Below are 27,353 nucleotides of genomic sequence, written 5' to 3' on the forward strand. Positions count from 1 at the left end.
ACTGTTGAGAGCTCTGTGTGCTCACCTGAGTTTAGTTGCTGAGTTTATATATATATTTGCAACCGGACATGCCTATCTCGTATTGGTCTTTTTAGCCACCAACGCGCTTGCAACAAACATGGGTAGAGCCCTTCCCAAATCTTCGTTCGTGAAGCCTAGCCATGAAAAAATGAAATTATATATATATATATGTATGTATTTATTTCTGGGGGTCTGCACAAGCAATCAGACTTGGTCTTGTGGCTAAAAGTGAAATCCAGCAGACATAAGATTGTAAATAAAGCACTTTTTAAGAAAAAAATATTAATTTAAGAGAGTGTACTACCCAGACTCTGGGTTATGCCACGGCGGGCACCGGCTGTCCGGCCCCCCTTCCCCTCCGCCCAGACCGTTGGATTAACTGTCTTCCACAGCCCCAGGTAACGGTTAGTAACAGTCAATAACAGCGCCCGCACTCCCTGAAGCTGAGGGGGCCGCATCCCTGGGGCGTCTCGTCGACAGCTCCAGCCCAGTGGAGGGCTCCTCCCGTCCGTGGCGCTTTCCGGTCGTACCCCCCCGCCTGCCGCTACCACATCCTCTGCTGACATCAGCCCGCGCCGCCATATTGGAGGAGAAGCCACCTCTGCCAGCTCGGCCTCATCAGGTGAGGAACGCCGGCTACCACCGCCACTGCCTCCGCCTCTCCTGCTTCGGCCGAATCCCGCTCCCTATGATTCTCCTCGGCCGGCCACTGTCCCGTTGCGGATAAGACGGAGGCAGGAGTGGCTCCCGTCCCTTCTTCTCCCCTCCCTAGCTGTCGCCAAGCTCCTCTCCCTGTGGTGGGTCTTTGACCTTCCACCGCCTCCAGCCATGACTTCCTTGACCCAGCGTAGCTCCGGGCTGGTGCAGCGCCGGACAGAGGCCTCCCGCAGCGCCGCCGCCGACAAGGATCGGGAGGCGGGAGGCGGCTCCGAGGATGGAGGCCGCCGGGACGAGCCCGGAGACGACGAGAAGGGTGACTCCAAGGAAACGCGGCTCACCCTTATGGAAGAGGTGCTGCTCCTGGGCCTCAAGGACCGTGAGGTGCGGCCGGGGGCGCTGAGTAGGGGGTGGCTGAGGGGATACCGGTTATTCGGGGGATTATGGAGGTCGTTGATGGGGAAGGGGAGCCTAAGTGGAGCTAGGGTGCGGGTGGGATGGGAGCAAGGACGCTGCTGGGTGAGTATTGCTGTGGGTTTGGGGCAGAGTGGACTGTGATGTTGCTGGGGGTAGGGGCGCGTGCTGGAACAGGCTCGGGATTTTGGAGGAAGTGGGGAAGGTGATTGGATGTTGGGCGAAAGGAAAACTGGTGGAGATTTCGGATTGCCCTTTGAATGCAGGGGCTCTAATATTTGTAGTATGCACCTCTGGGCTGGGACAGAGGAGAATTCACAGATCTTGGTAGAGCTTGGTGCTAATAACACCAAGGTCGTGGGTTCAATCCCCGTATGAACTAATCACTTAAGAGTTGGACTCGATGATCCTTGTTGGTCCCTTCCAACTCAATATTCTATGATTCTATCTCAAGGAAGGCAGTGTAGGGCTTGAAGGAAGAAGGAGACCTGGAGCCTCTGGCAGCGTCGGTAGTTGACTTGGTCGGTAGGCCCTGGTTAGACCAGTGATATTTATACTCTTGCACTTACCTGTAATTCTAATGTGGGAGACTTGTTTACTCCTATATATTTTGTCAGACACAACCATATGGTGCTTATGGGGTTCTCGGATGCTTTAATATGCTTAGCAGCCCTTTTTAATAAGGCTTTCCAGACTAATGTGTGTTAAAAATGTCTTAAACTTTGGGGAGATATGTTTGACAAAAATGGACCTTGAATAATGAAAAGTTTTTCAAAATGAGGAAATGGCATTATTATGTAATTATGTGTTTTTACTGAATTTATAGCTTAATTAGGTGTCATGATACTGTGAATAACAGTCATTGAAGAAGGTATACTTCTACCAGTGTGCTGGATTTTTTGTTTTATTTCAAAGAGGTAATCAATATAAAAAGCACGCACACTGCAGAAAGTCAGTCTTGTTGGTTTAGTTTGATGTGATGTATGGTGAAGTATAATATACCTTTATTTTATATATGTGTTATAATATGACATTAATTAACCAACCTGCTTTTTTTGGTGAGAAGTAAACTAATGAAGCAGTTCATTGATTTGGGTGGAAGTCTCTTAAAACTGTGCATTCATGAGCACAGAATAATAGGGGAGAAAGCTGCTAAATTATGTGTTCTTTGACTCTACATTGCATCTAAAATAGATTTACTGGTTGATAAAGAATAGGTTAAAGAGTAGCTTTCATAGTTAACATTTGTTTTTAATGTGTGTTTGTATATCTGTATATATACTTGCCACAATAACGTATTTTATTTCTCTCTCAGACTGTGTATTTTGGGCCATATTCCTGTAATCCCATTTTTTTCAGATGGACCTTGCCATGGCATCCTAATAAAGTCAGTAGATATTCAGTGTTGTATTCTTCCATCTGTTGAATCTGAAGATTTGTGTGTATGTGCATTTCTCTTTCTACATACCTGAATAGTTGCATGAAAGTAAGTTAAGCATGACAAGACAGATATTTGTCAGGATTACCTAGGAGATCTTACCTTGAGGAAGGTGGGATAGACTGTATGATCATTCAGCCCTTTTTCCCCCCCATGATTGCTAAATCTTCTGAATTTGCAAGCATTAGGCTGTAAAGATTTCAAGGCAAGGAACAATCTGTCTGCCTAGAAATATATGGTGCAAGTATTCCTAGTAGATCAAAAGTTAATTATTAACATTGGGCCTAAAAATCCAGCTTTGCACTGGTGTGCATTGAAATTGTAAATCATCTAACTTTGCTAAGTGTAGCAGTGGCAAACACTGCAGGTAATCTAATATTTATTTGTATGAAAAAAGAAACTAAGAGATTACAGTGGCACAAATATTTGACTCCCTTGAGATTTTGCAGTTGAGACTCAGACAAAAGGGATGATAATGTCTTTAGGGTAGGGAGCTTATGTGCACAAACCTCAGCATGCATTGTTTCTGTGCTTTGTTAGACATGATTCATTAGAGTTTGTATTTTGGTTTTGTGCCTGGTTGTACTCTTTTTTTCGTACACTATGTAAACTGCTTTGAGTTTTCCCCTTTTAAACCTGAAAATAAAACTATAGATTAAATTTCAAAGATTTTTTTTTGTTCTCTATTGTTCTAATGATAAGTAAGCAAAACTTAGGTACTTTATGCATCTGGAAATGCTTTTTATAAAGTTTTTACTTCTGATAGAATTGATTTCCCATGATATTTGTGTGAGATTTTTCCATGACAACAAACAGAGAAAAGCAATTGAGTCTGTAAAGTATAATTGTATAATTGTGAAACTACATGAAGTGTAAGGGAAAGGCAAAGACAGGTATGTGAGCTATGAGCTCAATTGAAACCCAGTAAATTTAAAGCTGATAACATGATAACGTCCTTCCATTTTATTGCAACGGGATAAAATAATTAAGTGTTGAGTTTAAAGCAAATAAATAAAATAGTCTGAATTAGTCTAAGAAAATGTTTCCCTAAAAATAGCTTCTTTCTCAGAAAAGTCACTGATAACTGCATTGAGAACGGAGGTGTTTTTTTGGTAATTTTATTTCTAGTATTAAACACTGGTGAATATGGCTTAACACTACTTAAATTTATTTTAAAAAAAGCCTTGTACGCAAGGAGCTGCCATTTATAATTTTTAAGTGTAGGTGGCAGAACCTTTACTCGTAGGAGATTTTCAGGAAGATTCAGATGGTGATGGATTGATTAGTTTAGTGTTTCTAGGAGAGGGTTAGATATTTACGTGAATCCTGCTTTCAGGATAGTGGAATGATTGTAACAACCACAGCCAAAAGTTTTGCGTTGTTGCTGCAGTATGGGTGCAGTCATGGGAATGTCCAGTTGCCCTAAAACAAACACAGCATGCTTCAATCCCATTCTTAATGCTTGAACACAATTAACTATATTTTCATGTGCTTCTTGGACATGGTCCTTTTTTTTTTCATTTGGCCTAATAAAGGGTAGTTTATGTATGTGGGCTGGTTGCTCTTTTTTTCCACCAATGGTTCTTCCATTTGTCTCTTCTGTGTATACATAACTATTTCTGTATTCCAAGGTCAAGATAGGTTTTAAGGGGTATGTGCTAAAATATGTGCATGCTTGTATAACATGACAAATCCGGTGTCCTGGGAGGAGCAGGAGCACTAGAACAAAAGGAGCATCTATAATTTATTTGGAAACCCTTCAGAAATATGACTGGGAAAGGGAATAATATTCCTCTATTTAGAATAGAGCAATAGCCTGTTGCTATAGGAATAAAACATACTGAAATAAAATACTTTGCTGTATTATGTTAAAAATAGTATTGCAGTAAGATAGGTCAAAGCCATAGCAGGGAGGTTATTCTGTAGAACTACTGAAGCTTCTGAGGTCACCTCTCACAAAAGAAGGAAGGGATAAATATTAAGTTTGCTTATTTACAAATGACAGCTAAGAGATGAGTACAGGTCACTTTTTTCATTACAGCTTTTCCAGACATCTTGTAACTCAGTCCCATGGAAAACCGAGAGATTGCTAGGTTCTCTGCAACTGTTGCTCCATTTAAGTTTTTTATACATGTAGCGGGTTTTATGGTTGGTTTGGTTTTTTTGGTTTGGTTTTTTTTTTTGGAGTTCTCGCTCAGTACAAGTTGGGCATCTATAAAAATACAGTAATGTACACAGTTGCTCCTGTCCTCCATACAATGTGCCACAACTAAGCAAATTGAAGCAGCTATAGAGTCACAGCACCTACTTCTGTAGTTCAGATAATTATATTTAGTAAGATAAAATACCTATTTGATCTGTAACTTATTCTTTATTTGCTGAAAGAAAACACATAAAGTACACTGAAATAATTGTCATGTACTGCAGTCTGCTGCAACAGTAAATATTTCTAGTTTTATTTACATTTTCGTTGATGAACATTAAAATGTCCTTTGTGAGAGTAATGTTAAATCACGTAGGTACAGAAATTCTCTTGGATCTTTGCTACTCATGTTTGGCTTTCAGAAACTTCATTTATTGCTGAAGATTTAGTGTTACAGCATAGCTTTTTTCCAAATAGTACATGTGAAAGTCTCCAGTTTATGATACTTTTTGTTGTATTGAAATACATTATTAGGGAGCTAGTTTGCCTGCTTGTATTGGGTCTGGCTGAGCTGTAGTTCATTTCCCCATAGCAACCCTCACAGTGCTGTGCTTTGCATTGGTAGCTAGAAGGGTGTTGATAACACACCAGTGTTTTGGCTACTGCTGAGCACAGCATCAGCACTGTAACATTCCTTCTGGGAGGAGACACAAGTAGGTCAGCTGACCCAAACTAACCAAAAGGATATTCCATACTGCTAAGGAAAGGAGCAGGAAGGGGGGCATTCATTGTTTCCAATGGCCAGCCACTAAGAAACCATTACGTGTGCTGAAGCCCTGCTTCTTGGGAAAGTGGCCAGACATCGCTGCTGATGGGAAGTAGAGAATAAACCTTTTTATTTTTTTCACTTCGCTTTTGTGCGCGCAGGCTTTTGCTTTGCTTTTGCCTTAATAAACTGCCGTATCTCAACCCACAAGTTGTTTTCCATCTTATTCTCTCTTCCCTGTCTGGCTGGGAAGGGGAGTGATAGAGCAGCTGGGTGGGCACCTGGCATCCAGCCAAGGTCAACCCACCACACTGCTTCAGATGTGCTGTTTTGTGTTGATTAGATTAGTGCTAAAATGTAGGGTTTTTATTCTTACAAATCTGAGTAACTGGATTTGTTACTGGATTTTATATTTTTATGTCGCGACGAGGGAAGTGAGGGACACTCAATATGAGAATCAGCAAACTTCGTTTATTGATCACTCCTAACAGCTTAATATATGCTTTATAATTAGTTCATGCATATTGCAAAAGCTGAGCTCATTATTGGCTCTGGCTTAAATGTTGATTCCGCCTCTTACTCCCTTCTTATGTTGATACAGGTGGCTCTCAGTTGCTTTTGTTTTGTTAATCACAACCTCCTGTTTACCAGCCAACTAGCAGGCACAAAGACACTGTAGCTTTGCTATCTCAGATTTTCTCACGGCCTAGACAGGCTGTGTTCTATACTCTAACAGTTCATCCATAGCTTTAGCTATATCCATATGTCCTTGTCTTGCTAGCCAATCCTCTACATTTTTATCCTAAAGAGATTTTTCTGAAAGGTGAAATAGGAATATTGAAAACATTGAAAATATGACTGGCATTTTCCCTGATTTTAAGATTTGCCTTTGTGAAATTCATATTAGGATTCAGAAGTCTGTGATTTTTTTGCCTGTGTAACAAACAATTGAATTTTCAACAGCCATCTTTGTATCTTTTTTTTTCCCCCCTCTTCCCTCCCCCCCAAAAAAGTTTCAGCAACAGCCTGAATGTCAACTCAAAAGCTCCCAAGTTATTTGGAAAATTTCTGAGACAAATGAGTGAAACATGAGGAGGCATCTACTGGGAATTTGCATTTCAGTTGAAGAATGACATATGAATGTGTTGAAACCTTGACAAAGGCATGCTTTTTCTCAAATCATAGAATCATTTAGGTTGGAAAAGACCTCTAAGATCACTGAGTCCAACTGTTAAACTAACAGCCAAGTCTACCACTAAAACCATGTCCCTAAGTGCAATGTCTACATGTCTTTTAAATGCCTCCAGGGATGGTGATTTGACCACTTCCCTGGGCAAAATGTTCAGGGCCTAATAACAACAAAGTATGGAATGTCTGTGATAAAAAAGTCCTTCTTTTATAGTATAGTATAGACCTTTTTGGTCCTTTTTTATTTTGTGTCCATACCTAAATTACAGGCTAGCAGAAGATAAAGTGTGTGCTATATGATGCAGTGAAGTGCCTCTTTATCATGCTGCTGAGTAAATCCTGCTTTTGGGCTCTTTGGAGAACAACATGCTGATTTGGAAGCAGCACTTTGAATACAAGTAGACTTTGTGTTAAAATGGTGTTTATATTTCATGGTTCTGTATGCAGCTAGTGTGGTTATCTAGCATGGCTAATCTGTAATCTATATTATTTATTCATGAATAACTTTGAGTATAGTATAGTCCCTTCTTTCATGTCAAGCTGTCCAGTGTAGGACAAAGGCAAAAACAATGTTAAAGCCTTTCTAGTGATACTTCTCAATATTTTTAAGCACTCTTAAAGCTGTAACCTTTTAATTTCCTGTAGCAATCTGTTTTTATTAAACATTTTGCATGAAATATAACTGAGAAAGTATTGCTGTTAATTGCTAGAAGTGGAACTAAAAGCTAACATCATTTTGTGTTAAAGAAAAAGTGGTATTATTTCAGGTGTTCTTTGATCCTAAAGTAGTTGAAGTACTGCAGCATTTATCTCAGTTAATTAAGCTTCACAGTAACAGACCGCCTTTGCAATACTAAATTGACCAGGCTAAGTGTTACAGACAGTATATTCAAGAATAACTTTCCTACTCACAGAGCAAATAATTACTACAGCACATATTTCTGTTTTGCATTACTGGGGAAATCATAGAATGGTTTTAGTTGGAAGGGACATCCAAAAATCATCTCTTCCAACCCCCCTGCAATGAGCAGGGACATCTTCTATGAGATCAGGTTGCTCAGAGCCCTGTCCAACCTGACCTTGCATGTTTCCAGGGATGGAGCATCTATCATCTCTCTGGGCAACCTGTGCCAGTGTTTCACCACCCTCATCATAAAAAATTTCTTCCTTATATCTAGTTTCTTCCTTATATCTAGTTTCTTATTTCTTCCTTATAGTCTTCCTTATATCTGCCCTCTTTTAGTTTGAAACTACTACCCCTTGTCCTATTGCTACAGGCCCTGCTGAAAAGTTTGTCCACATCTTTCTTATAAGCCCCCTTAAAGTACTGAAAGGTCTCAATGAAGTCTCCTTGGAGCTTTCTCTTCTCCAGGCTGAACAACCACAACTCTCTCAGCCTGTCTTGACAGGAGAGATACTCCAGCCCTCTGATCATCTTCATGGCCGTCTTCTAAACCTCCTCCAATAGGTCCATGTCTTTCCTGTGCTGAGGACCCCAGAGGTGGATGCAGTACTTCAGGTGGGGTCTCACAAGAGTGGAGTAGAGGGAGAGAATCACCTCCCTTGATCTGCTGGCAATGCTGCTTTTGATGCAGCCCAAGATAAGGTTGGCTTTCTGGGCTGTGAGCACACATTACCATCTCATGTTCAATTTTTCATCCACTAAAAGGATGGGAAGGGAAAGCTAGTCTGACGTGTGTGGCTCAGTTTCCTCTGCATAGACAGCATTCTCAATTTGTTTTCTCATAACTTTTAGTAAAGAAAGAAAAAAAATAATAGTCAATTAATCGCATGCCACTTTTAACTGGGGTTTTTTTCCAGTTTGCAAACAGGTCTCGGATCAATTTCAGTAACTGATTTTCTTTCCTTTCAGCAACATTCATAAAATGTTACTGCACAACGATTTCACAAACACATATCAGACATGGAGAAAAAAAATCTTTTTTTCCAGTTTGTGATGGATCATTAAGATAATAAAATAGTATGTCTTGTAAGCTAGATCTTTGTAATTAGAGAGCTGTTAAACACTCATAGGTCTTTTACTATTTGTGGATGTTACAGGATTTATTCATTATAATAGGAAATTAGGCTATCAAGCTTTTTGCATATCTTTCTGTTGCTGATATTCTTTTAAGCACTTGTAAGCTACTGTCCTGGTTCTGGCCAAGACAGGCTTAATTTTTGCATCAGCCAGGATGGGCATAGCCAAGACCCTGGGTTTATTCCATACAACCTCCTGCCATGCACAGGGGGTATGGAGGGGGGTGGGTACCCTTCTGGTTTGGCTGGGGTGTGTAGAGTATGTGGTCAGGTGGTACCAGGTTCTGCCATATGTGAATTGTTCACCTATCTTGTACACTCTGCTATTAGTATTGTTGTTGTTACTGTTAGTGAGTGGTGCGTGGTCTGGGGTGTTTCAGTGGGAACACTTAAGTTGGGGGAATACCATTCCTAAACCACGACAGCCTTATTTGGTGCCCAACATGAAGCACTAAGGGTTGAGATAGCAACAGATCTGCCCAGAGTGTGTTGGAAACAAATTTGATCTAAGCATTTGTTGTATTAGGTCCAGAGCCACTGGTCACAGTGTTGCTTGGTCTGTTCACGTGGTTGTGGTACCTAACCCTGTATATATTCCCATATATGCACTATGTGCTCTTCATGATGTTCTTTTTCAGAGCAGGGAGAGGGATCAGGATTGTTCTGTTGCCGTACTGTGGGATATCAGTTTATGACGTGATAACATCAAGGACAATGAGGGTCATTTGGGATATGTATTCAGTGTTGCTCTTCTGCCCTTACTTCCTACCTCTGGGAATTTATTAATAATCATACCCAGTCTGTGGGGGGAACAAGGGAGGATGATTTTCCCCAGCTTTTCACCCCCTTTTTCTCCTTCAGGCCTGTTACAACAGCTTTTGAGAATTATCAATTCCCTTTGGATGTTAAGGAAAGCATGTTCTTGTTGCTAAGTCTGCCAGGTCTCCTCAGTGCAGTCCAGAGATTTCTAGGAAGGTCATTCAGAGATCTGCCCCAAGGGTGGATAGTCATGAGTGGCATGGAATGTAGTAAAAAATGGGCCAGGGTTTGGAGGACTTCTCTCCTCCAATGGTTTGGAAGTTCAACAACTACAGGACCCTGATAAAATGACAGAATATTTGAAAGGAAAAGGCTGTGGCGATTCCAGAAAGGCACAAAGTTATGCAACATTCTGGGCTCTGGCTACTATTTACCAGACACTGCTCCATACTAGACAGCACCCTCGGGGGGAGGAGGGAAACAGACCAACAGGCACTGTGGCCCCTCAAACTGAAGCTGAACCAGAGGAACAACCCGTGTCAGTAGCAGTCGTCCCTATACAGAAGAAGAAATCCAAGACCGAATCAATTCTCTTAGTGAGGGATGAAGAGGAAGCAGGGCCCTCAGAACAGGAGGAAGAGGCAGGGCCAAAGATAATCACCTGATCCCTATCCCCAGGTGAGCTTTGAGATATGCGAAAAGATTTCAACTGCCATCTGGGGTGAGCACATTGTGACCTGGCTGCTCCGATGCTGGGACAGTGCAGCCCACTGTTGGAAATCAGAGGGTAGTGAAGCCAAGCAACTGGAATCCCTGTCCAGGGATGCAGGCATTGACAAGGGGATTGGGAAAAAGACAGAAATCCTCAGCCTCTGGAGGCGACTCCTGTCAAGCGTGAGGGAAAGGTATCTTTTCAAGGACAATCTATCCATGCACCGAGGCAAGTGGAACACCATGGAGCAAGGTAACCAGAAAAAATTAGCTATGCTGGTGGTACTATATAAGGATTCAAATAATGAGCAGTCCCCTATAGATCCAGATGAACTCCAGTGTACACAACCCATGTGGCAGAAGTTTCTACAGATCACGCCATCGTTGTATGCCAACTCATTGGCAGTGATGTCATGGAAAGAAGGCAAACAAACAGTGGATAAATTGGTTGCCTAACTGGCAATATTAAGAAAGTCTCTCTTTCCCCCTACGGGCCTGCATCTCAGTTGTGGAAAGACTGCCCACAGACTTCCTGCAATTTAAAGAGGAAATGTCCCATGCCCCGCCAATACAGACCAGAACCTCTGCTATTAGGAGCCTCCTTATCAATGCCTTTCCAGCTGCCAATACAGATCACAGCATTGTAAGGGCTGCTATGGGGAAAATTAACTCCATCTCAGCAAGACCAAATACAATCTCCACCCCTTATTCCATACCATCTGTGTCATACTCGAATCCAACATAATTTAATAATGCTATATATCTTCTAACTATTCTATTGTATTTTACCTAGGTAGCCTCATCTCCTCAGATGGTAAGATTGACGGAGAGATAGACAACAGGTTAGCAAAGGCATATAGTGCCTTCGGAAAGCTTCATAAAAGAGTTTGGCAAAATAAACACTTGAAGAAAAGTACCAAGATCAGTGTTTACAGAGCCATAGTGCTGTCTACTCTCTTATATGGATCTGAATCATGGGTCATCTACTGCCACCACCTGCAACTCCTAGAACGCTTCCGTCAATGCTGCCTCCGTACAATCCTAAACATTCACTGGTCAGATTATGTAACTAATACATCTGTTCTAGAACAAGCAGCAATCACAAGTATTGAGGCCATGTTGCTGAGAACACAGCTGTGTTGGGCAGGACACGTCTCAAGGATGAAGGACCACCGCCTCACTAAGATCATGCTTTATGGTGAACTCGCCACCGGCTGCCGCAAGAGAGGAACCCCAAAGAGAAGATACAAGGACTCCCTGAAACAACACCTCAACCTTGGCCATATTGATCAACATAACTGGTCTACTCTGGCCTCCAGTCGGGAAGTCTGGAGACACACTATAATGCTGCTGATGCTTTTGAGAAAGCACGCAGGATCACTCTTGAGGAGAAAAGGCAACGCAGAAAGAATCGTACCTTGCAGAATTTACCAACTAAGGAGTCCTTCTGTTGTACCTTTTGCAACCGGACGTGCCTATCTTGTATTGGCCTTTTTAGCCACCAATGTGCTTGTAACACACGTGGGTAGAGCCCTCCTCAAATCTTTGTTCGCGAAACCTAGCCACGATGATGATGATTCCATTGTATTTAATTCTTGTTACTGAAATCTTTTTGTACCAACACTTACAACATAATCTACATCCTTAAACCTTCTTTATACCCAACATACAGATTTATACATTTCCATTAACTACTATCCCCCATCCTTTCACAGATAGATATTATTTCCCCATTCCATGGACTTCCCCTACCAATGTTCAAAAACAGGCCATGACTTGAGCTCCATTCCATCAAGATGGGTGCTCAGGACAGGAGAAGCAGCACACTCGATCGTTGGGCGTCAACACTGGCCCAACCCAGGTCATCATTGCTCTTACTTTGCTCCTCATGAAATTCACCCTTTATCATCAGTTCATGTCATTCCTGCTACTTTACTTCCTGTAACATACAACTCACACCACAGATTATTTTCCCCCAAGGTTAAATCTCCTTGAGGCACACACCAGGTGGTCTCATCCTTCCACATTACACACCAGGTACACCCTGGTCCCTGAGCAAAGACAATCCCACAAATGGGTTTGCCTTTTCCCATGGGAGGAGAAATTCACAGCACCTTCTCAGACTACTTCCCTATGTGTAGTATGGGAACCTTATCTCCTCCCACAGTATGTAGGGATTTTGTTTGGGCAGGACCAGGGCCATTGACAGATCCTCTGGTATTAAACAGCCAAGTGACTTTTGATAAATTTGTATCCCAATGCTTCCATGCCCCATTGTCCAGTGCTCTCACCAAATCTTTAGCAGTCCATTATATCTCTCAACCTTTCCAGAGACTTGTGCATGATGGGGAATGTGATACACCTACTCAGTTACGTTTCTTTGTCCAGGAGTTTATGAGGTTATTTCAGAAATGAGTCCCATTGTCTGATTCAATTTTTTCTGGGATACCAAACTGCCACAAAATGTACCTTTCAAGGCCCAAGATGGTGTTTCGAGCAGTGGCCTGGTTTACAGGATATGTTTCCAGCCAACCAGTCATTGCCTCCACCATGGTGAGTATGTAACTCTTGCCTTGGCATGTTCATGGCAGTGGTCCAATATAGTCAATTTACCAGGCCTCGCCATATTGGAAACCCAGCCACTGCCCTCTATTCCAGGGAGATTTTACTTGCATGGGTCGCTTGATTGCAGCACGTTTCACATTCATGAATGACCTGTGTGATGGCCTCCATGGTCAGGTCCACCCCTTGATCACGAGCCCATCTGTATGTTGCATCTCTTTCTAGATGTCCTGATGTTTCATGGGCCCATTGGGCTGTAAATAGCTCACTCTTCCGCTCCTAGTCCAAGTCTACCTGAGCTATTTCAATATTGGCAGCCTGTTCATTGTTTCGATGTTCTTCAGTGCACGACTTTTGGGCATGTGAGCATCTACATAGAGCCATATTTTCCACCTGTGCAGCAATGTCCTGCCACAATTTTCACAGAAATTTCACAGAATATTCTGAGTTGGAAGGGACCCACAAGGATCATCAAGTCCAACTCTTAAATGAATGGCCCATGCAGGGATAAAACCCACAACCTTAGTGTTTATTAGCACTCTGTTCTAACAATGCAGCAGCCCAAATGGGTTTACCCCTGCGTTGCCAATTGGCCTTCTTCCACTGTTGTAGCCACCCCCATAGGGCATTAGCCACCATCCAGGATAGAGATACAGTACAGGCCACTTTTCTCGTTCGGCAATCTTTAGGATCAGTTGGATGGCTTTCACTTCTGCAAACTGACTTGACTCACCTTCTTCAGTGGTCTCAATGACTTCTTGTGTGGGACTCCACACAGCAGCTTTCCACCTCCAATTGTTTACTACCATACAACAGGATCCATCAGTAAACAGAGCATAATGCCTTTCATCTTCTGATAACTAGTTATATGATGGTGCCTCTTGAGCACGAGCCACCTCCTCAGGCAATGCTTCAAAATCTCTGGCTCCTAGCCAGTCCATAATCTCTTCCAGGATTCACAGGCAGTTGGGTTTCCCCAGCTGAGCTCATTGTGTGATCAATGCTACCCACTAACTCCACTGGTTGCGTGATATGTAGAGGGGCTGTTTCCTTTGAACATCCTGTGTAGCACAGGCAATCACAGTGCCAAGAGGAGACATGCTTCTCTAATGGGTTGACCCTGGCTGGATGCCAGGTGCCCACCAAAGCTACTCTATCACTTCCCTCCTCAGCTGGGCAGGGGAGAGAAAATATAACAAAAGGCTCATGAGTTGAGATAAGGACAGGGAGAGATTACTCACCAATTACCATCACAGGCAAAACAGACTCGACTTGGTGATATTAATTGAATTTATTACCAATAAAATCAGACTAGGATAATGAGAAGTAAAACAAATCCTAAAAAGCCTAAAAATCCTAAATCCCCCCACCCCTACCTCCTTCCTGGGCTTAACTTTATTCCTGATTGTCTACCTCCTTCCCCCCAACAGTGCAGGGAGATGGGGAATGGGAGTTATGGTCAGCTCGTCACATGTTGTTTCAGCCGCTGCTTCCTCTCCAAGGAGAGGACTCCTTCCCCTGTTTCAGTGTGAAGTCCCTCCTATGGGAGACAGTCCTCCACAAACTTCTCCAACATGAGTCCTTCCCACGAACTACAGTTCTTCATGAGCTGTTCCAGCATGGGTCCCTTTCCATGGGATGCATTCCTTCAGGAACAGGCTGCTCCAGCAGGGGTCCCCCACAGGACCACAAGTCCTGCCAAGAGCCTGCTCTAGCACGGGCTTCCCATGGGGTCACAGCCTCCTTCGGGCATCCACCTGCTCTGGTGTGGGGTCCTCCATGGGCTGCAGGCGGATCTCTGCTCCACCATGGACCTCCATGGGCCACAGTGGGACAGCCTGCTTCACCATGGGCTGCACCACGGGCTGCAGGGGAATCTCAGCTCCAGCACCTGGAGCACCTCCTCCCCCTCCTTCTTCACTGACATTAATGTCTGCAGTTGTTTTTCTCACATATTCTCACTCCTCTCTTCTCTGGACACAATTAATTCAGTGCAATATTTTTTTTACCTTCTTAAATATGTTATCACAGAGGTGTTACCTACCATCGCTGATTGGCCAGCGGCAGATCCATCTTGGAGCCAGGTGGCATTGGCTCTGCAGGACATGGGGCAAACTTCTGACAGCTTCTCACAGAAACCACTCCTATAGCCCCCCTGCTACCAAAACCTTGCCATGCAAACTCACAGATGTTCTAATCTGTCATTGATGAATGTTACAGTGAAGCTTTTCCTTTTTCTCTTCCATCATTTTCTGTTGTTTGCATTTTCCCCCAGCTTCTTATGATTATGTTTATTTATGCTGGTAAAAAGACTTTTAGTTGACTCTCACTAGAGTTTAAGGTGCTTTATATGCTTACATTCTGTCTAAGGTTACTTAAATAGCTGAATCAGAGCTTTATATAAATCTGTATAAGAACCTAGTTAAGGAGGAACAAATGCTGCTTGGTTGTGCAACAGGATCTAAGGGCTTCAAATTATTAGAATAAATATGGAGTTAGTTCTCCTAGTATTGACCAGCTTTTCTATTTGTCATTGAGAACTTGGAAAAGTTTGTGGGGTTTTGTTTGTTTGTTTCTTTGTTCTTGTGTTTTGGGGGATTTCATAGAATCATAGAATCAGACGGGTTGGAAAGGACCTCTGAGATCATCAAGCCCAACCCTTGATCCACTACCACCACAGTTGCTAGACCATGGCACTAAGTGCCACATACAGCCTCATCTTAAAAACCTCCAGGGACGGAGAATCCACCACTTCCCTGGGCAACCCATTCCAATGTCTGATTACCCTCTCTTTAAAGAATTTCTTTCTAATATCTAACCTAAACCTCCCCTGGCGCAGCTTAAGGCCATGCCCTCTTGTCCTACTGCTGATTGCCTGGGAGAAGAGACCAACCCCCACCTGCCTACAACCTCCTCTCAGGTAGTTGTAGAGAGTGATGAGGTCTCCCCTGAACCTTCTCTTCTCAAGGCTAAACAACCCCAGCTCCCTCAGCCTCTCCTCATAGGACTTGTGTTCAAGTCCCTTCACCAGCCTCGTTGCCTTTCTCTGCACCTGCTCCAGCACCTCAACATCTTTCCTGAACTGAGGGGCCCAGAACTGGACACAGTACTCCAGGTGAGGCCTCACCAGCGCTGAGTACAGTGGCAGAATCACTTCCCTGGTCCTGCTGGCCACACTGTTCCTGATACAGGCCAGGATGCCATTGGCTTTCTTGGCCACCTGGGCACACTGCTGACTTATGTTCAGCCTCCTGTCAATCAGCACTCCCAGGTCCCTTTCTGCCTGGCTACTCTCCAGCCACTCTGTCCCCAGCCTGTAGCAATGCAGTGGGTTGTTGTGGCCAAAGTGCAGGACCCGGCACTTGGCCTTGTTGAACCTCATCCCGTTGGAACCAGCCCAACTCTCCAGCCTATCCAGGTCCCTCTGCAGAGCCCTCCTGCCTTCCAGCAGGTTGACACTCCCTCCCAAGTTGGTGTCATCTGCGAATTTGCTAATGATGGACTCAATCCCCTCATCTAAATCATCGATAAGGATATTAAACAGAACTGGGCCCAACACTGATCCCTGGGGGACACCACTGGTGACCGGCCGCCAGCTGGATGCACACTGTTCACCACCACTCTCTGGGCCCGGCCCTCCAGCCAGTTCCTAACCCAGCACAGAGTGCCCCTGTCCAAGCCACAGGCTACCAGTTTTTTCAGGAGTATATTATGGAAGACAGTGTCAAAGGCTTTGCTGAAGTCCAGATAGACTACATCCACAGCCTTCCCCTCATCCACCAGGCGAGTCACCTGATCATAAAAGGAGATCAGATTGGTCAGACAGGACCTGCCCTTCCTAAACCTGTGCTGGCTGGGTCTGATCCCTTGTCCATCCTGTAGGTGCCATGTGATTGCACTTAGGATGATCTGCTCCATAACCTTGCCAGGCACTGAGGTCAGACTGACAGGCCTGTAGGTTCCTGGGTCCTCCTTCCTGCCCTTTTTGTGGATTCGTGTGACATATGCCAACTTCCAATCATCTGGGACCTCCCCAGTGAGCCAGGATTGTTGGTAAATGATGGAGAGCAGCTTGGCGAGCTCTTCCGCCAGCTCCCTCATCATTCTTGGGTGGATCCCATCTGGTCCCATAGACTTGTGAGGATCCAAGTGGCTCAGCAAGTCACTGATTGTTTCCTCCTTGATTACGGGGGACTATTCAGCTTCATATTCCTATCTACATGCTCCAGAAGCCAGCTGTCCTCAGAGAGACCTGTCCTACCGTTGAAGACTGAGGTAAAGAAGGTGTTAAATACCTCAGCCTTTTCTTCATCTTTAATAACTATGTTCCCACCCATGTCTACTAAAGAATGGAGATTTTCCTTGTCCCTCTTTTTGCTACTGATGTATCTATAGAAAGACTTTTTATTTTCCTTAACAGAAGTGGCAAGATGAGTTCAAATCTTGCCTTCGTCTCTCTGATTTTCTTTCTACATGACCTAACTAAATTCCTGAACTCTTCCTGAGTAGCCAGTCCTTTTTTCCATAATCGGTAGGCTCTCTTTTTCATCCTAATTTCCCTCAAGATCTCCCTGTTCAGCCAGGCTGGCTGTCTTCCCTGCCAGCTTGCCTTTCGACAGACTGGGACAGCCTGCTCTTGTGCATTTAAGACTTCCTTCTTGAAGTATGTCCATCCCTCCTGGACCCCTTTGTTTTCAAGGGCTGTTTCCCACGGTACCCTCTGAACCAGTCTCTTGAACAGGCTGAAATCTGCCCTCTGGAAGTCCAGCGTAGAGGTTTTATTGATGGCCCTTCTTGCATCCCTGAGTATTGAGAATTCTATTATTTCATGGTCACTGTGCCCCAGACGGCCTCCGACCACCACATCTCCCACCAGCCCCTCTCTGTTTGTGAACAGCAGGTCTAGCAGGGCCCCATCCCTGGTAGGTTCATTTACCAGCTGGAGCAGGTAATTGTCTTCTATACACTCTAGGAATCTCCTAGACTGCCTCTTCTCTGCCATGTGGAGTTCCCAGCAGACATCCGGCAGGTTAAAGTCACCCACAAGAACAAGGGCCGATGATTTCGAAACCTCCGCCAGCTGCTTGTAGAAAAATTCATCATCCTCATCATCCTGGTTGGGTGGTCTGTAACAGACTCCCACCAGGATGTCAGCCTTGTTGGCCTTCCCCCTGATTTTGATCCACAGGCACTCAACCTTATTGTTACTGACTTCAACTTCTACAGAGTCAAGAGACTCTCTAACATACAGAGCCACCCCTCCACCTCTCCTACCTTGCCTGTCCCTTCTGAAGAGCTTGTAGCCATCCATGGCGGCACCCCAGTCATGTGAGTCATCCCACCATGTTTCTGTGATGGCAACTACATCATAGCTTTCCTGCTGCACGATGGCTTCCAGCTCCTCTTGTTTGTTGCCCATGCTGTGTGCATTTCTCTCTTTGGATTTGTGAACAGTTTTAAGGAGATTTGTTGTAGAAGTTCTTCAGGTGATCTCAGCTGTTTCAAAAAAATTAAAAGAATATTAGTAATTGTAGAGAGACTATGTAAAGGAAACAGTATATTAATATGGTTCTCATCTTTTGGGAATATGATAGCCCTATGCTCCTCAGTCTGCTAGTACTCTTCATTAAAATCAAAATATTTAAAAACTGTTTGTCATCAACAGTCATAGCCGTGAAACCGATTAAAGGTGTAAAGTTGCTTACAGCAGATTCTTACATTGGAGATAGGATGTAAGGGGAAGGAAACAACCATCTTTGACATGAAAACTGTGGCAGATCAAAATTCCTATTAACTTTTAACCTGTTACAATGCATCTGGACAGCATATGCTGTTATTCCTTTCCCCTCTACCCTCCTCAGCTGTCTTTCTGGAGATCCAAAAATTACTACTTCAGACAGGAATTCCTTGACTAAAACAGTGAGAGTTCTGTCACAATTATGATCAAGTCCATTATGAAATACAAATCATCACAGCCCATATTTTGAGATAAAGTGTTTCTACCTGACTTTTCCAGTAGTTTTCAGATGATTTTGAATTATTATGTTCTGTCTGTGCTTTGTTCTGGCTAACAATAGGGTAGTAGGCACCTCTGAAAGAACTTACTATTGCTTCAGAGAATCAGAAAGGGATACTATTGCTATCCTGTCAGATTTAAATAATGAAATTTCAAATTTATGATGATTAGGGTAATCATTGCTGAGGTCCAAAATGGGAAGCTCAAGGTAGTGATGAATATAGTTGCATATCTTAAGCATTTTGTCCTTTGTGTTTTCTGAGCAAACTGTACTCATAAATGGCTTCAGTATAGGTAACCCAATAATGCATGATTTTTTTTTTGAGCTCTTTATCACAAAGACTAACTTAATAGTTCTAGCTGTAACTATTCAGGTTGTGAAAACTATTCAGTTTTTGAAATAAGTTTGTCTATTGAACTGTGGGTTTTCACTGAAGGGGATGCTATCTGTCCCAACTGTGTTCCTTCCCTTTTCCATGCTACCTCTGCAATTTTCTCATCTTCTCAGTGAATCAGGTGAAGAGACTGACCATTAGCTTTCAGACAGGCCATGTTCTCATCTAGTTGACTACACAAATGCTACTTTGTCTTCGGCAGCAGTTCATGCTTTCTTGGACTTCATTCTCAGGTTTAGCCCTCAAATGACTAAAAATGAAGACATGAGGGAGGGAATATCTTCTCAAGTTACATGGTTTTATGCAAGGTTAAAATGAGATGCTATGACTGATTTGAAAAGTCAATAAAACTGAAACGAATCTCTCGAAGAATAGTTGAAGTTGTGTGCGCAGAAAGTAGTGGTTCAAAAGAGATGCTTATGCTGGGAAAGTATTTAAACACTAGGGTGTCATTTTGTCCTCAATATGTTTTCCTGCTTCCCCCCCCCCCCGGTGTTTCTCTCTGCCACTTTAAGTATCTCTAAGGAAAGATATCTGAGTTTATGTATATACAAAACATGAGTCTTTTTCTCAGTATTGAGATAACTGCTCAAAGCAAGCATTCAGGTATTCTCACTTCATGACACTGCTGTGTAAATGTTAGAAGTAAGCAGGTTCTTTGCCAATGGTGCTATGCCACATGAAAATCATCACACATAATTTATACCAGCAGACTACTCAATTTACTTTGCCTAATCCTACAAATGACCTAAACTGACTTTCAAAGTTTTTCCAAGTTCCATATTTACTTTAATACGTCCATCTCAGGCTATACATCTGTTGTCAACTATTTCTTCTCATTCTTATCTTAAAAGTAGAACTGAACCTTGTATGTTTTACAGGTCTTCAAGTTGTATTTTTATTAGGTTGACATGTAAATTTTGTGAGGATGATTAATGAGACCTGGAAATAATTGCCCTCAGTAACTTCCCATGATGCCAGTAAGCACAGAATATTTTCCAGTATGTCATCTGTGATTTCTGAGAACTGTGGTGGGTTGACCATGACTGGATGCCAGGTGCCCACCAAAGCCGCTCTATCACTCCCCTCCTCAGCTGGGCAGGGGAGAGAAAATATAACAAAAGGCTTGTGGGGCAAGATACGGACAGGGAGAGATCACTCAGCAATGACCATCATGGGCACAACAGACTCAACTCGGGGAATAAAAAGTAATTTAATTTAATATCAATCAAATTACAGTAGGATAATAAGAAATAAAAAAAATCTTAAAAACACCTTCCCTCACCCCTCCCTTCTTCCTGGGTTCAACTTAATTCCTGAATTCTCTACCTCCTCCCCACCCCAGCAGCACAGGGGGGCGGGTAATGGGGGCTGTGGTCAGTTCATCACATGTTCTTTCTGCTGCTCCTTCCTCCTCAGAGGGAGGACTCTTCACACTCTTCTCTTGCTCTTAGCATGGAGTTCCTCCCACAGGAGACAGTCCTCCACAAACTTCTCCAACATGAGTCCTTCCCATGGGCTACAGTTCTTCAGGAACTGCTCCAGCATGGTCCCTCCCATGGGATGCAGTCCTTCAGAAACAGACTGCTCTAGTGTAGATCTCCTGTGGGGCCACAAGTCCTGCCAGAAAACCTGCTCCAGTGTGGGCTCCTCTCCCCACAGGTCCACAGGTCTTGCTAGGAGCCTGCTCTAGCACAGGCTTCCCACAGCGTCACAGCTTCCTTTGGGCATCCACCTGCTCTGGTGTGGGGTTCTCCATGGGCTGCAGGTGGATATCTGCTCCACCATGGACCTCGATGGGTTGCAGGGGGACAATCTGCCTCACTAGTGCCTGCACGAGAATCTACTCTGGTGCCTGGAGCACCTCCTCCCCTTCCTTCTTCACTGACCTTGGTGTCTGCAGAGCTGTTCCTCTCACATATTCTCACTCCTTTCTTCCCTGGTTGCAATTGTTTCTGCACAATAGCTTCCTTCCCCTTCTTAAATATGTTATCACAGAGGTGCTACAACCGTTGCTAATTGGTTCGGCCTTAGCCAGAAGCGGATCCTTCTTGGAGCTGGCTGGCATTGACTCTGTCAGACATGGGGGAAGCTTCTAGTTATTTCTCACAGAAGCCACACCTGTAGCCCGCCCCCCTAACCTTGCCATGCAAATGAAATGCAAGAACATTCCATAAAAATAGTCTGCCACACATCAGAAAGAATAGATGGTAAGGAAGAAACCATTGTTTAAAAAAGCTAACTAGTTGTTTATGTATAAACAAAACAATAGTTTTATGTCTCAGACCTTTTATATTGCTACCATCGACACAGTGTTTGAATGCCATCCATGCAGAATTAATAAAAGTAATAGCAAACTCCATTAGAGTTCAGGAACTCTAGGTTTTCTATCTTAAAGCATCCAAGTAGAACCGGCTGAAATTTTTTCTCTGAAATATTCTTCTAATGGAAAACAGGCTACCTGTAAATTCAGAATTTACCGTTGGCTAAAGTGAAAGCTTTCTCTAACCTACATTGTGCATCCTAGCTGAGAAACCCTTAGAGCTAAGACTTTCAGATTCCCTAGGAGCTGTAATTGTTGCCTATCTTGGTTTTCTGTTTCTTTCCATGTTCTTTCTGATGGGACTATCATGGCTAAAAAGAGTTAAAACATTTTATTTTTACTGTCTCTAAATGAAGTTTCAGAAACTGCATTCATTACTAAAGTTTGAAGTCTTTTTGCTTGTGTCTTTCATAAAAGAAAAATTTGAAATTTCCTGAGAACAGGAATTCAGGGTTTTGGGTAACTCTGGTGATGTTTCTCCTTCAGAAGGTTCCCTTTTGGTTTATTACAGTTTGGTTACAATTGTTATCGTTTACTTTGGCTGAACAGCAGGTATCCACTGGGCCTGTGCCCAAGTCCCTCTGGAGGAAGGGGGGGGGGGGAAGGAGAGAGGAAGGAAAAAAAAACTATGAGAATCGGAACTGCTAAGAAAGATTATTTATATTACACAAAGATAGGAAACACTATAAGCAATATGTATACAAAGAAGAGCTAAAAATAAAGATACTTCCCAAACAACTGACGCTCCTCTTCCCTAAACTGCCTCGCTCAGCCACCGGAAGAGAAGAGACAACTCTCTTCCTTCCCAGCTGCTTAAATAGCTGGGTTGACATAACATGATATGGAATATCTTATTGGCGGAATACACATCAAATGACTTATCCTATTTCCATTTTTCCCTCTCAGGGAGTATAACAAACCCCATTACACAATAGATCTTTTGTTTTGCTTTCAAGTAGAGGGTGCTAGGTGAGGATTTAAGGAGTAAAGTCATTTAGTATGAATATAAAATGAATAGGCAGTTAGAAAGTGAAGTTTAGACTGGGCAATGTTACACACATTATCCCCGAGAAACTGTTGTGGTTCTTCATAAATGGAAATTGAGTCAGGGCCAGGACTTTGACCTAACACTGACCTCTAATACTGAATATGAGTCTGTGTGGATCTGAGGATGGCCCTGAAGGGCCTGTTGTTGTGAAAATAAATACCTATTTTATTTTATTTTATGGTGAGTAGGATATTGTAACCTTACATTATCTTCACAGATTATTACATGTTTCTATGATGCATTTTTAAAAGACTCATAAAGACTCATAGAAGACTCATTTACCATGGGTCTGTGGATCTGCAAAGTAATCTATAATATCTTAAGATTCACCACTTTGCATCAGGAAATGGTTGCAGCTACAATCTACATTCAGCTGTAGAAGGTTCTGTAAATAGGTGACCTTAACCAAGTAACCCAAACACATAATTTTTTTATTTTATTACCATGTGTCTTGAAGCCTCAGGGTTGGAACTCTCCAAGTGCTTCCTTTTCCTTTCTTTTGAATTGGAGATTTACATGGATTTTTCATTCTTCCTCAGCCTTTTCTGGTCTGTGCCAGTGTCTCAGTTTGAAGAGACTGGAATGTTTGCTAAAGAGGATGAGTTACAAGACAGACCAAACTCCTCTCTCTCAGCAATTGTAAATTCAAAAATTAAGAGGCTTTAATCGAGGAAGTGTGGAAGAAAAGAAGAAATAACAACCCTTTATTAAAAGATATATGTATATTGGCAAGAACAGTAACAGAACGTAAAAACAACTAAACAATAGTCCTGTACCCAGAAGTTCCCTTCAAACAAAAGAAAAAGTCTGAATACTTCTCTGTCTTCTAGTGCAGTTCTAATCACGGTTGACAGGGGGCGCTGTTGGATCACTGGAGATGCAGAGCCTGCAGTTCTCTGTGTTGACCTGCAGGGGGCGCTGTTGGGCTCTGGCAGTCACCACGTGGGAAGGGGGTCTGGGAGGGTGGTCTCAGATCACAGGAGAAGCCGAAAAGAAAATGGGGACCCTTCCCCCAATGGAAGAAGGGGGAAAGGGAAAGCAGTCCACCCCCATGTAACTCACTGTTGTCCTCAGATGATGGTGTCTCAGGGCTCTTCCTTTTTCTCCCAGTGAGCACAAAGACCTCTCCGATGAAAACACACCAAAACTCGGGCTGGAGGCAAAGGCAGCCTACGAGGAAGCTGAGACCAGCGAAAGAAAACCGACTTCAAGGCTCCCCTCTCCCAAACTGCCCGCACGCAGACTCTGTCTCCCTTCTAGAGAGCGAACCCTGCAGTCAGTTCTCTCCCCTCCGAGCAGAGCCCGCCATCCCCTCCCAAAACTCCTCCCCTCTCCCCCCAGCCTCTGATGGGGCCATCAGTTAGGAATGCAGCCTGGCCAGCTAGTTCTTTTGTAAGGCTAATTGACGCCCTTCCCCCTTTCCATTCAAACTGGTCTTTCCTACAGTGGGGAGGCAGGGGGAAGAAAAAATTCCCCCTCTCGGATTTCTAACCTATAACAACCAGATATAGTAGAACTGCTGCTCTCAGCTCTCTGCATCACAGGTTGCTGGGAGTACCTGATGCCTCTTCATGAGGCTGGGGCTGACAAACAGTTATTTTGCAGAAGGTGTGCTGTGGTTGAAGAGCTGTGTCGCCAGGTATCTTGCTTTAAAGACAATATATTTGGGTGAGAACTCAAATGAAATGAACCCCCTGACCTTTTATAGAGACCAAAAATGTGAGATTTAAATGAAAAAAGAATAACAATTTTACTAAAAGAAAATAGCAATGACTACAAAAAATACAGGGGAAACTGTTTACCCACAGAAGAGGGATCCACCAACCACGTGACACCCCCCCCTACTCCTGGGAACAAAGGGAAAATGAAGATGGCAAAGAGTCTTCTGCACTGAGCCACCCCTCACGGCACTGGCACTGCCTGTTTGGCTTGGTTGGACTTGGACTCCACTGGTTCTTCAGTTTACTTTGTGCGGCTGGAGCGGTGGTGGAGATTCCCACACGGTTGGGGTGCCGGTGGTGGCAATGATCCCGGGCCCTGTCAAAGAGACAACTCTGAACCGACCTCAGAGAATTCACACTGCTGCCACGATTGAGGCAAGAAGGGAGCTGTTTCTGGTTCCTGCTGCTGCTTTATCTTCTGTCCTGGGCACTGGGGGGGGACCACCTTCTGGCAGCTCCTTAGACCCCAGAAGAACTCCGACCCATGCAAACCCCTCTCCCCTCCAGCTGCCTGAGTTGGGAGGGAGAGGCAGCTTCCCCCCACCTCAGATGATGTAATGGTGTGAATATTCATCGCTAACGTTTCCTCCCAAGTTTATAACTATAATGTTATCCACCTCTTATTCATACCATTACTTCATGCTGGATTTACACCTTTCAACTATATATATACATATATATACAAATATACACACCTAGATAGTGTTACAGACAGTTTTTTACCCAAATATCAGCTCCCCTTGAGATATACACCATGATCCCCCATCTTTCTGCATCACCCACCAAGTGCAATCTGGTCCTTGAACAAAAACAATCCCATGGATGTGTTTGCCTTTGCTTGAGGCAGGACTAATCCAAACTGTTTTCCCTAACATACCTCTCATGTGCACTATGGGGACTTCATCTGTGTTGTGAAGTGGCTCTGATTGGGCAGGGCTGGCTCAATTGACAGAGCCTCTAGTGTTGACTAACCAAGTGGCCTTCGCTAAGTGCTGATCCCAGTGTTTGAAGGTCCCCCTGCCCAATGCCTTCAATGTGGTTTTCAACAGCCCATTACACCATTCAACCTTCCCAGCAGCTGGTGCATGATAAGGGGATATGATATACCCACTCAATTCCATGCTCTTTAGCTGAGGTGTTAACCAGGCTATTCTTGAAATGAGTCCCACTGTCTGACTCCATTTGATCTGGGGTGCCATGTCACCACAAGACTTGTTTTTCAAGGCCCAGGATGGTGTTCCAGGCAGTGGCGTGAGGCACAGAGTGCATCTCCAGCCACCCGGTGGTTGCTTCCACCATGGTAAGCACATAGCACCTTGGCAGGGTTGCGGCAGTGTGATATAATCAATCTGCCAGGCCTTTCCACGTCTATATTTCGACCACCGTCTACCATACCACAGAGACTTTATCCACTTGGCCTGTTTGATTGTAGCACGTTTCACAATTGTGGATAACCTGGGAGATAGTATCCATGGTTAAATCCGCCCCTCGGTCTCATGCCCACCTATAGGTGGCATCTCTTCCCTGATGACTTGAGGCATCATGGGCCCATCCATCTAGGAACAAGTCTCCCTTGTGCTGCCAGTCTAGATCTACCTGCGACACTTTGAATTGGGGAACTCAATCTCCTTGTTCATTGTTATGATATTCTTCATTAGTTCGACTCTTAGGCCCATGTGGGTCTACATGGCAGACTCTTGCGATCAACTTCTCTACCTGGGCGGCAATGTCTTGCCACATTTTGGAAGCCCAGAGGGGTTTCCCTTTATGTTACCAATTTTCTTTTTTCCATCTGTCCAGTCATCCCCACAGAGCAGTGGCCACTATCCACAAGTCAGTGTAGAGGTAAAGTCTTGGCCACTTCTCTCATTGGGCAATGTCCAAGGCCAGTTGGATGGCTCTGAGCTCTGCAACTTGACTTGATCTACCTTGTCTTTCAGTGGTGTAGTGGGTTGACCCTGGCCAGATACCAGGTACCCACTAAAGTCACTCTCTCACTTTCCCTCTGCAACTGGACAGAGGAGAGAAAAAAACCAGCTAAGGATTCATGAGTTAACAGTTGAGAGAGGTCAGTTACTGATTACCTTCATGGTCAAAACAGACTCAAAGTGGGGATAGTACTTAAATTTATTACTAACAATATGAGCCAAAGAGTGAGAAAAAAACCAGTCTTAAAAACACCTTCCCCCCACCCCTCCTTCCTTCCATGTTCTCCCTCCTCCCCCCCCCCCAGCGGTACATGGGGATGGGGAATGGGGGTTGTCGTTGTTGGGACGGACACCACACTGGGATTTCACACAGAAGGACTTTTATTTCATACAAACATTGTCAATTTATAGTCTTTTCTAGCCAGTGTGTTTCATTACCATTGGTGCCCCTACTATATAAACATGTCAAGATTGGCTGTTCTATAACTTCTGCAAACTCAGAGTGACTCAGCAGACAGTTCAGGATTTCTGGCTATCACAGCTGCCCCGCAGCTCCATCCTCCCAATCCACCCTCTCATCTTCAATGTTTACATTCCTTCACAACTTCGCAGCTGCAACCACTCAAATTCAGGGCCCAAGCTGTCCACAGCTCAGTCACCTCCCACAGGGGGTTACGGTCAGTTGTTGTTTCTGCTGCTGCTCAGAGAGAGGAGTCCTTCCCCTGCTACCGTGGGGTCCCTCCCACAGGAGACAGTCCTTGATGGACCTCTCCAGTGTGAGTCCATCCCTCAGGCAGCAGTTCTTCCCAAACTGCTGTCCTGTGGGTCACTTCTCCATAGGGTGCAGTCCTTCACGAATGAGCTGTACAGGTGTGGGTCCCCCACAGGGGCCACAAGTCCTACCTGGGAAAAACCTGCTCCAGCGTGGGCTTTCCTGTCCACAGGCTGCAGGTCTCCAGCAGGACCCTGCTGCATCTTGGGCCTCCCACGGGGTCACAGCCTCCTTCATGCATCCACCTGCTCCAGCATGGGCTTCTCCATGGGCTGCAAGTGGGTCTCTGCACCCCAATGGTCCTCCATGGGCTGCAGGGGGACAGCCTGCTTCACCATGGTCGGCACTACAGGCTGCAGGGGCCTCAGCTCTGGCACCTAGAGCACCTCCTCCCCCTCCTTCTGCACTGACCTTGGTGTCTACCTTGTTCCCATGTTCTCACTCCGCTCTT

The 27,353-nt window shown here is 44.2% G+C and overlaps 2 protein-coding genes across 2 annotated transcripts in view; one reads left to right on the forward strand and one right to left on the reverse strand.

Moving 5' to 3' along the window:
• Positions 1-27,353, reverse strand: part of LOC116780036 (syncytin-A-like) — a 1,173,168-nt gene that overhangs the window by 690,274 nt on the left and 455,541 nt on the right. The gene's annotated exons all lie outside the window — the stretch shown is intronic.
• Positions 850-27,353, forward strand: part of LOC116780041 (Golgi phosphoprotein 3-like) — a 67,107-nt gene continuing 40,603 nt past the window's right edge. Inside the window, exon 1 of the mRNA XM_032674550.1 lies at positions 850-1,062. Within this exon, the coding sequence (XP_032530441.1) occupies positions 850-1,062 (213 nt within the window). The remainder of the gene's footprint in view (positions 1,063-27,353) is intronic.

The sequence above is a fragment of the Chiroxiphia lanceolata genome, chromosome W (genome assembly GCF_009829145.1).
Source record: "Chiroxiphia lanceolata isolate bChiLan1 chromosome W, bChiLan1.pri, whole genome shotgun sequence".
NCBI lineage: Eukaryota > Metazoa > Chordata > Aves > Passeriformes > Pipridae > Chiroxiphia > Chiroxiphia lanceolata.